At 31.3% G+C, this 11,445-nt stretch overlaps 1 protein-coding gene across 6 annotated transcripts in view; it reads left to right on the top strand.

Annotated features, from left to right (window-relative positions):
- The window catches only part of LOC127700802 (nucleoprotein TPR-like), a 39,026-nt gene extending 28,418 nt beyond the window's left edge, over positions 1 to 10,608 (top strand). For 3 of the 6 annotated variants that reach the window (XM_052204464.1, XM_052204463.1, XM_052204462.1), the window contains 3 exons: positions 3,405 to 3,479; positions 8,203 to 8,277; positions 10,005 to 10,608. In XM_052204464.1, coding sequence (XP_052060424.1) covers positions 3,405 to 3,479; positions 8,203 to 8,277; positions 10,005 to 10,131 — 277 coding nt within the window. In that variant the 3' untranslated portion in view covers positions 10,132 to 10,608. Of the gene's footprint in view, positions 1 to 3,404; positions 3,480 to 6,453; positions 8,278 to 10,004 lie in introns of those variants that run through there. The other 3 variants (XR_007981724.1, XM_052204465.1, XM_052204466.1) reach the window with 3 other exon arrangements.
- Positions 10,609 to 11,445: the final 837 nt, after the last annotated feature.

The raw sequence follows: 11,445 nt of genomic DNA, 5'->3' as shown, positions 1-11,445 counted from the left end.
TTGTTTTAAGAAAGAAACTGTCAAAATTATGATGACAAAATTCGTAATTGTTTAATACAGTTCTATTTTACATGTCATAAATAAGAATTGTTCTTGGTATTGTTACTTTGTGTCTGTTATAAAGATTATGCTTTCCATTGCTGTCGACTATGCAAAATTGGCAGTATTGCTAAAAACAAATATAAGGAAAAAGTACAAGTAATTGTCATTGTTGTTGTTTATCTTTCGTCGATTTTATGGGGTATTAAATGTTTATTTTTGGGGACTTACAAATTCCGAATGCCCCCATTGTATGTTCTCTCTGTTTTGTTTAGTATCTTAAAAACTACAATGACTAAATAAATTTTGCAGCAGTAAACGATGACAACAGTAGTTGACCGACGTTCACATCTCATAAAAAGATTAAGAAAAGAAATCAAGGTGTCAAACAAAAACCGGGGGAATCCAATGTACTCTTAAAGGAGCAAAACTAAATGCTTCAACATGGTAAGCGTCTCCTGTTATGCATTCACCCCAATCCACATTCAATCAAAATATCACAATCTTGAAAATGATACAATTGATAAATTAACAGATAAGACGATTGTTCTGGTATTTAAAGGTCTAAGACTGCGAAAGCATGTGTTGAAACATAGGCATGTCGTATCCTTTACGAATTAGTGATTTCGACCGTAAAACTTATGTAATGTCGATTTCAATCGTTCTTCCTTATAACTCTGTTGGAGCATGCAGTTCTTGTGTAAGGAGCATACCCTCTGCTAATTAGGTCTGTATAGTGTGAACATACACGAGTGTATCGATTCAGATATCTAAAAGCCATACGATGGGAAAGAGTTGTTTAAAGTCATCTATCTCTGTCAATATCGAGTGAAAGATCAAGAAATGAAGCAAACCTTCTATTTTCGGCAGTAGTATCCTAAATCTCAAGTCGACGGGAATATATGAGATGCCAGCACTCCCTGAAATGTGGGTTATTGAAAATAGTTTAGAATGTTAGTATATGCAAACTTTCCGCTATCCCTTTATAACCATTATTGCATATGATTTTTAAAACAATATATAGAAACATTCGTTTTGCATTTTTCCACGTAGATACTACACTATCTATTCCTCAACTCTCTATGATAATCATTTTCGCTATCCAAGGGTTACGATCCACTTCCCTCCTTTCCACCCTTGGCGGATTGAGATAGAATTTCGGAGACACAAGGTAATGATTTTCATTGGTTGCAGGCGAAACTCGCTGCATCCAATCAAAAAGCGCCTATAACATGATCACGTGTAAATGAAGAAAGTGTATGTAAACAATTGCCACGTGCTTATTGTGCAACAAGTCTTTACATCCTTAAACATACGACTATATTTAGTGACAATTTGAATGTTTTTAATCAACTAATAGAAGTTCCTGTGTATGTTTCTTGCACAAATGCATGAATGTCAACGTATATTTTCGTTTCCTGCTTTACAAAGTGTGTAGAATCTAGACGCTACCGTGTTTTTACTTCCAAATTGAAGAGTTCAAGTGCTACCATTGGTCAAAAATAATGTATTCGGAATGGGCGTGACTTTAATCTACCGATAGATGGCGCAACATTGTTATCACAAATGTTGGCTTAATCTGCCAAGGGTGGAGAGGAGAGAAGTGGATCGTAACCTTTGGCAAGCGAAGATGTATGATAATATTAGGTTCCCAATGAAAAATACATCAATTGTATACACTGAACACGAAAATGTATTGTTTGTTTTAGTTATGCATAACAATAAGTGAAGAAACTAGCTGTCAATGTCTCTGTTTATCTCATTAACAATTTCCTGATTTAGGTTGATTTAAATATTGGACACCTGAATGAGAGCATGTTAACTTTGTCCTTGTATATTGATTGGTACATATTTTAATTCACATCGTCAACAGTTTTCGTGCTACTATACTGTTAAACTGAGTATTCACGAAATTGATATCTAATAGAAAAACAAAGGATATGGGGTATCCATTCATGACAAGAAATTAGTACACCCACAGCAAAAAACACACAAAAAGCAAAGAAACAACGCTTTTATTGCTGCTCAATAATATGAATCAAAACTCTTTTCAACCTAAAATGGCAGTTGTTATCTTATAGTTCGTTTCTGTGTCTGTTGCATTGTCGTTTGTTTATTGTTCACTTCAGTGTTTCTGTTGTTTCTTATAGTTGATGTGTTTCCCTCGGTTTTAGTTTGTAACCTGGATTTGTTTTTGTCTCAATCGATTTATGACTTTCGAACAGCGGTATACTACTGTTGCCTTTATATGCACAAATATGATTAAAAATGCTCTGTTATATCATCACAAAATACATGACGCAATATATATAATTTACTTTCCTTGAAAGTTCTCCTAATTATGTGTTTTCTAGTTTGTAGTATACGTATTTATTTGTAATCGATTATCTGTCATCTAATGAAGTCGATGTTATTTACATCTTTAGCAATACAATACTTAAATTTTCGCGTGTATTTCACCATTCAGCGAGAATTATACACAGTGAAAATTTAACCTGCCCATTTTGTCATCGAATCGCGAAAAAACAATCCGACGCGACAAAAACCCGATATACAATTTTTTACCGGTACTAACATTGATTTTCTTATCAATCAATTAAAACACAACTTATTACAGTTACAAAAACTTACTGTTCTACATCCTGTCGATACTGATAGTTTTGGCATTGCACAAGGTCATGTTTGTCTAGACTGGCTGTGACGTCTTTACACTAAATTCATTGGATGTGTACTGATTGATACTTTGTCCTGGATACTGAAATTTTTAATTAGGTGTTATTAGTGTGGAACTAGCCTTCAGTGACTATGAGTACTCTCAGATCGGTACTTTGTGTTTTAGAGTGTTTTATAGTTTATTTGTTGTGCTTTGGTTCGATCTGTTGAGTCAATCCATTATTTACTGAATTTTATTTTTTTGTTATTATGTTATGCTTTTACACAACTGTTCCATGTAAGGAGAGGGTTGGACGACCTCAACCATGTTTAACACCTCTACATTCTGTATGTGCCTGTCCCAAGTAAGGACACTGTAATTCAGTGGTTGTCGTTTGTTGCTTTATATCATATATTCGTTTTTCGTTTATTGTTTTGTACATAAATCAGGCTTTTTGTTTTCTCGTTTGAATTGTTAAACGTTTTGTTATGTCGATGCCTTTTATAGAATGTTATGCGATATGTGTTTTGTTCCTTTTTCTTTGTTACTTGTTGTGAAGGCTGTTTGATGATTTATAGCTGGAAACATCTATACCCTTTGGTTTCTGGTGGATAGTTGGCTCATTGGCAATTATATTACGTTTCCTTGTTCTATATTAACTGAAATGGAAAATATTTACTTTTATACATGTACATGCAATATTTATCAATAGGTGTACAAATCAGAAGACATACAAGGACAATGAAATTAGAGGCCTGAAACGGAAATTGGAAACTCTGAATGATAAGTATGGATTATATTAATAGCTGCAACTGACAGTTTATCATTCTCGTGAAGCATTTTGTTTGCGAAGCACGGATATCATTCTCGATAAAAAAAAAACCCATTATATTCAACTCAGTACTTATTGTTCCATCAAAATTTTTAAAAACTCTGGTAAATAGTGAGTGTTCTTTTTATCGTTAATTTTCGTGTACAGGGTTTTTTCATTTAAAAATTGAAATATGTCTAATGACAGTTTTAAAACTGATAAATTGCATCTCAAAATTCTGTAGATTTGCATAAGAGTGAATAAGCACGCAACAAATTTGGCCGTTATCCCCTAACGTTTGATATTTTAACAAATAGGATCAAATATTGGAAAAGAATTCATATTACAAATGATATTTTATTAAATGCTCATTCTCTCTCAAACACATTATCAGAAGCTGGGAAAAATTAGTTGACTAGTTGTATTCATGCAATTCTGGAATTGCTTCAGTTAAAAAAGTATTAAGTACTCTCACTTAAAACAAGCATTAACAATATGGTGTAAACGAAATTATATTAAAAATATTGAAACATATGAACAAAGAGTTATTTAATGATAAAAGACGAAATAAGACATCTGGAAATAAACTGAGAACTAATGGATTATTCAAACCAAACTTTAATTTGAGCCGTACTTATTGTCCGATTTTGGCTATACTTTAGGTCCATTTGGTTGATCAGCTCTTCAACGTTTGTATATTTTGGCCTCGATCATCACTGAAGAGACATCAATTGTCGAAATGCACATCTGGTTCAATAAAGTTGGTACCGTTTATATCATTATTGAAATACCATACCTTCAAAGATGTGTTTTTACGAGACCTAGAATTGGAGCTCATAAACTGGAATGACAATAAATTGTCATTAATAAAAGGTTTTGAATTTAAAAAGAAATATGATATTCGATTAGATGATCATATACATGTATGCTTGTACATTATTAACATTTGATTAATAATAATAATACATAAAGGTGTGCTGTCCAGTAAATGGTCTAGAGTAACAACCAATGGGTCATATTATATATGTTATTATAACAGATTACTTATTTCATTTACTTTAACTTCAGATGTTACTCAATTTAAACATTCCGTTCGTAAAGCACTGAAATATTTCTCGTTACAAAAATCAAACTGAACCCAATACTAATTGTATCGTCACAGTGTAGTGATAAGTAATTATCGCTTAACAGGGAGTGTTCATTTTGTCGTCATTCTGAGGGTGCAGTTATTGAGTCAATAATCAGACAATCACATAGTAAACCCATCTAATACATAGAAAGTGCATAGAATATAAAAGATTTGTCATCAGCACAAATTTATTTAAAAAAAATCATCTGGATATGACTAAAACCATCACGGACGAGATTTCTAAATTTGCCTAGCAGAGTGAATGACCCTGACATATACTAGTTAAATAACAAGACAGTTAGCAACAAGATCCAAAGATATTATAGAAAAGATTCAGAATGTATTCCTAACATGTTGTACATTTGCAAAGAAAACAATGTAAATAGGTTAGTCGAATTTTTTTTAAGAAAAAAAAATAAAAAAAACGTACCGTATATTGACATCAACTGTCAAAATTATGATGACAAAATTCGTAATTGTTAAATACAGTTATATTTTACATGTCATATATAAGAATTGTTCTTGGTATTGTTACTTTGATTTTGAATAAATTGCCTTATGAAATGTTGTCTTCTGACACAGATAAATCATATCTTTGTCCGTTATCTGTGTCCTGCTCCTTTAGATAACGTCGTTTGCGACAGTGGTGTCTTTGCAGCTAAACTAGACAGGGGACGTCAATTGGAAAAGCAAATAATTGATTCATAATTGGGCGTCGATGCACGAATGCAAATAAAACATTTCTATTAGTGGTACTCAATCGGTTGTTTATTAGAATCTAGTCCAATTATGACGAGAGATTTGAATTCAATTTAAAGAATTGGCTTTGGTTTGACACTTGGCGTTGATTTCAGTCGAACATACACAAATGTAAACTTCACATTTCTCTTCTATGGCATTGGCATAAAAGAGGGACGAAAGATACCAGAGGGACAGTCAAACACATAGATCGAAAACAAACTGACAACGCCATGGCCAAAAATAAAAAGACAAACAGACAAATAATAGTACAGATGACACAACATAGAAAACCAAGGACTAAGCAACACGAACCCCACCAAAAACTGGGGGTGATCTCAGGTGCTCATAAAAGGCAACAAAAATATACATAAAGAAAGGTAAACAATAATACCGTATCAAATAATGCTCGTTACTAAATGCAAGTTTAAAACTACCTTACCTGCTGATATTAAGTTTTGTCTCCTACACTTATATATCGACCATTATATGCAAAAAACATAATTCTTTTAATTTTGGTATATTGTAGTATTTCATGGAGTCAATGGTTCAAAAAAATTAATTCTTATTCAGAAAAAAGATAAAGAAAGTTATTTAAGGAATGACTGTTATATATTTTCTGTCTATGAAGAAATGACATCAAAAATGTGGTGCATACTGAATAACCCGCGTAGCAGGTTATTTTAAAGTGTGCACCACATTTTTATGTTATTTCGAATAGACAGAAAAAATATTACAGTAATTTCTTATAATTTAATTCTAAATTCCATTTTAAACCGGAGTAAACCATGAAAAAACGTTGATGACGTCACGGTCACATGACAAAATTATGTCTATGAGCTGATAAACAAAACAACGTCAGCCAATTAGAAGACGCGTTACATCCAAAATTAAATTATTGGTGATTACGCAAAACCACTGCTCTTTAAACGCTCATTTACCAAGATTCATTAAAAAAATACAATGTGCTTGTAAAGTAAGAATTAATCAAGACATATACATTCAGTTATTACACATATTTCTTCATTAAAAATCTGAATTCTGTTTTGAGCTTTCTTGTAAACACTTATTTATGTTTCAAAGCCTGCGTCAAAGAAATACAGATCAAACGAATAGTCTTTTGCTGACTGCTCTTTTCGTATTGTTTCTTTTAATCATTGTGTTGTATGTGCTTCCTCGACCTATGACGTTTTGCCTTCTCATTTTTCCTGTATCTTCTTACTTTTGAGAAATTTGTTTATCGTGTTTTATCGTTAAATGAGTATTATTGCATTATCTATTGAATAAAAATTACTGTACAACTTTATAACTAAAATTTGACAACCCTTACTGTGGAATTGTATTCTGCAATAACATTAATGAGACCAATTTTACCGCACCTGATGCGCATGCCAGTGATGCTCGAGAACAAAATATTTGACAAACTGAAAACCCTAGGCAAATGATGAAGACCTGATGAAATCATAAAAGGACCATGATATAGTCAAATCAGGATATTAGAGCTGCGCTTTGTGTGAGGGAGATTTATCTATTAATCTAAAATAAAAATATATATATATTTATATTGCAGCAAGTTTCAAACAAACAATATCCGTATTTTACTAGGCTGATGTAAAACATAATTAGCTGTTGAAGTTGACTTTTGTTGAAGTTGTATACATACACATGCAGATTGAACAAATTTGGGCCAATTGAAAAGTTGTCAATGTATTTTTTACTCCTGGAAAAAGAAAAAAAATCAAATTAAATTGGCAATCTCAATGCAGCTTTCATCGATTATTTTGACTTGTCATGCTACTTCTTGGTATATATATATATATTTTTATTGTGTCTGTATCCATGCCTATGTATGTAAATATCAATATTCTGTGAAAATAAGAACCCAAAAGGAGCAGGGACATTAAGGCCCGGTGTTGGGCCAAACAATAATTTTTTCAGATTTCACATGCATAAAATGTAGAAATATAGATGAGTTACATAAGATTGTGGTGTTATGACATCACAATTACGTCATAATACGCACCGTTTTCATGAAAATCATAAAAACAAGAATTTATGCAGTTTTCCATCGTTATTTCTTTTGTGGAAACATCGTGCACAGTCAAGAAACAAAACAAGTTTAAGAGGTGCTTTATCATAACTATAAACATAATGTCATCATATATGAAAAAAAAATTTGTTTGTGGCCTTACATATTTCAATGTTGTGATAAAACAAAACCCCGATTAATTGTATTATGAAGAATCAACATCTACAACCTTCCGATTGACCTTGTGGCTGCAACTAATTCACAGGAAATATGTATTATCCCTTCATAATTCTAAATAAAAAGATTTCTGTACTTTGATTACAAACTATAACGTTCTCAATAGAAAATGTACTAAACTTGTCAGTTTTTTTTACCTTATGAGTTTGTATGTCCCTTTGGTATCTTTCGCCTCTCTATTTGAACATAGAAAAATTAAATTTATTCTCTTTCTTGCGTCATGGATAACCTAGACTTAACAATCTAACTGGTAACGACTGGCCTTTGATACGCTCTGTTTAGTTTATGGATTGAAAAAGAGGCAGAATATACCAATGAGATAATTAAACTATAAGAAATAAAGGCAAATAGTCAAAAAGAAAAACGACGAAAAGACAAATAACAGTTTATAAAGCATTACACAAAAACGAACACTAATAGCTCCTCAAACTTGAGTAATGATAGACTGTTAAGTTTGCACTTAAATTTAAAAAAAAAATGCTTCAGATCACAGTCAACATTTTTTATTAAAGGAATCCACCGAAATTTGAAAAATATCCACATTTATATGTAACATTATTTAATAGATTTACAATGCAGATGAAACAACAGAATGCTGAAATCGGGAACCTGAGACGGGAAATCGAACATTTAAAGGCTAAGTATGGATTTTTAATCACAACTGAGAAATCGTTATTTTAATTAAATATAACGTTCAAGCAAACAATTGTCCCGTGAACATTCAATAAAAAATAATGTTTTTTTTTGTAAATAATACAATTCCAAGTTATATCTGGTCATGTTTAGATATATTTTGTTGAAATGTTTTCCTGAGCCTATCAGGACCAGTTTATTATCTATACGGAGAATTGACGTGTTTCAGTCAGTAGGAAAAAAAATTGAAGTTGGTACGAGATAGTTTTACTCCTTTTGCAAATTTCAAACCAATATTATATTAGACTCTCATAACATGCTATCCTTATCTTAATACATTAAGAGGGAAAGGATAACATTATTTGGAAATTAAGTTTTTATTCCATTGGTTTTCTTTATTACTTTTCACTAAAATGTTTTCTTGTGAATTCATAATGAAAAGCGTTCTAACTGAGAATTATATTATTAACTATTAACTATTGAACAAATCACAACCAAAATCCCTTCTGATTTCAAAACTTGTAACATAAACAGCAGATTGGATCCAACCACTCATCCAACATGCGCTTTTCCAATGTATTGATCGCCATTTGTCAACCCTGGATCTGTTTTCGCCAGAAATTCTATTACTATCACAATTTATTATTATTCAAAAGATTTTCAATTTAAGACCAACAAATAATCTCAATAAGTCCTAAACTGCCAAAAATCATATACCATCCCCGTAAATAGTGATATCTTATAGAAAAATTGAAACGCAACAAAAGATGTCAAGGATTTCAGAAATTCAAAACTTTATCAGGATCACCGAAGTTCGAAAACTATGTTCGTGATAAAAAGAAATGTCACAAGATAAATTTAGTTTAATAAGTTATTATAATAGTTTCTATAAAGATTAAAAAAAAATTATCAGCAGAACATTTAATTTATTAGATTGAATGAATAAATAACTAACATCAGAATCAATCTGATAAAAATATAATACCCACAATTAACTGGTAATTAACTGTCACAAATGTCCGTATGATGGTAAATCGAAATCAAATAACCCGATTTTTTTGGTACTAAAACTGATAGTTTACTGTTCAACATTAACAATATTACAATCTACTGGTGAATATTATGTTTCCAAATGTACGCAACATTAAAATTTATAAATATGTTAGCAATATCTTTCTATATTGTGTTGGGTTGTCTGGTATGTTGTATAAGTATTGTATGTATACAAATTCAAAACTTTAAGTCCAAAATATTTTTTTTTAATTTCAGTATATTAACTTCTTTTACATGAATAAATATGACAAAGAATCAAAGGGTATAAGTACGAAGTTCAATTATAAAAAAAAATCAACAGACAGTTACGATCAAGGTTATTAAGATAACCAATAAATCTTTCAGTATTTGCATATAACTTTCTTAATAATCAACTTTGACATCCACAGTTTAATAGTAAGCAGTAGGTCTATTAAGAGTTATATGCTTTTGATGCCTAGCGTACATTTGTATATAACATGCTTTATAAAACGCTTTAATACTCAAATTCAACCGAAAATAAAATTTCGATATGGATATTGGAAAAGACTTGAATATAGAAAAATAAAAAAAATCATGAAAACAAAGACTATAACAGATAGTTAATTGACTAATTTACTTAATAACCTTTATTAACGAAAGTGAAGAGTAAGCCTTTGACATTGTTTTCCTTGTCTAATGCAATGTTCTTCAAATCTTATAGCTACCTGAGATGTAATAGATTTGGCAATTATGGTCATGTTGCTAGAGAATGCCAAAGTACCTGTCGTGTTGAATGCTATAATTGCCGTAACATTGGCCACTATTCACGTAATTGTCCAAACAGATAATGTTACAGGTGTTTGGATTTTGGACACATGACCACCAATAACTATGGAGGAGGGAGTAATGAAGACTACTAAAATTAAGTGTAACATTTGTATTGAATTTTGATTACTTATGGGTGTGACATCTATTTTTATTCATACCCAGAAAGGCTTTTTTTTTTATACATGATCACTTTAATTTATTTATAATTCGAACTCAAGATTTGTATAACTTTGAATTTTGTGTTGAAGGCACAATGCATATTAGCTTTCGTTAATTTTAAACAATGTTTGTCTTGTCATTGGGCGGTTAGAGCTTACATATATTGTATTTAGACTTGTTTATTTTGAAGAAATATCTTTTTGTGTTATTTGGTTTCTGTATCATCGATGTTTATTCAATCCTCATTTTATTCATATCTGTATTAATTGAATTGTAAATATGTTCGGTCAGGTGTTGGCCTTTTTTTACTCATTTGCCAATAAAGCTTACATTTTAAGATTAAACTGAGTTCTCTTTGATTAATTTTATGAATTCAACCAAGCAATACCTATCTAATCATATCCAGCGTTTATGCGTTTGTATTATTGTAATAACTTCTAGGATAATGTTAAAGAACTATATAATGGTATAGCCTTCACTTTATCTGGTAATGTCGTTTCTTAAGGGTTGTCGCAACGCACAATTTGTGGGTAATCCAAAGTTAAGCACGCATTTTACGTATTGTGCTGCTTTAAATTCACACCAACTTTTGAAAGCGACTTTTTGTTTTGCATCTATACAATGCACACCATTTCGGAATAGCTTAAGAGCTTGTCTGAACATTAACGAATTCAAATTTGTTCATTGTTTGTACATGTTAGTATAATGATTGAAGACAAAAAGGTAAAATTCTCCATGCAAAGTTAAAAGACTCTTCACTCTCATCTAATAGATTTTTGAGAAATTTACATGAGTCTCTCAATTGTTACTGTGCCATTCGGAAACAAACTGCTGATTTCTATTATCTTGCCCTTTATATACCGACAGTAGACAAGAATTGATGTCATTCCAGAGGCTACCTTTATCTTTAAAAATGGACATTGAAACACTGTTAACTGATTTTGATTAGATTTGAGTTTTGGACGAAGAAAACAATGATTTGTTTTTACTTTCCAAAAAAGTATTAATAAAAATACCGAGCCCCAAAAGTAAATTCTAAAAGGTGGGAGTCCATAAAATCTGACAAAATCGACCGCTCGGCTAATTAACCAACTGAACGAAAAGAAACCACTGTCATATTCTTGACTTGGTACAGGCATTTTCTGAAGAATATTGTGTGTTAATCCTCGGTTTAC

This window comes from Mytilus californianus, unplaced genomic scaffold, assembly GCF_021869535.1.
Source record: "Mytilus californianus isolate M0D057914Y unplaced genomic scaffold, xbMytCali1.0.p SCAF_5, whole genome shotgun sequence".
NCBI lineage: Eukaryota > Metazoa > Mollusca > Bivalvia > Mytilida > Mytilidae > Mytilus > Mytilus californianus.
The sequence above is the reverse complement of the archived record's forward strand: the minus strand, read 5'-3'. Positions and strand labels throughout refer to the sequence as shown.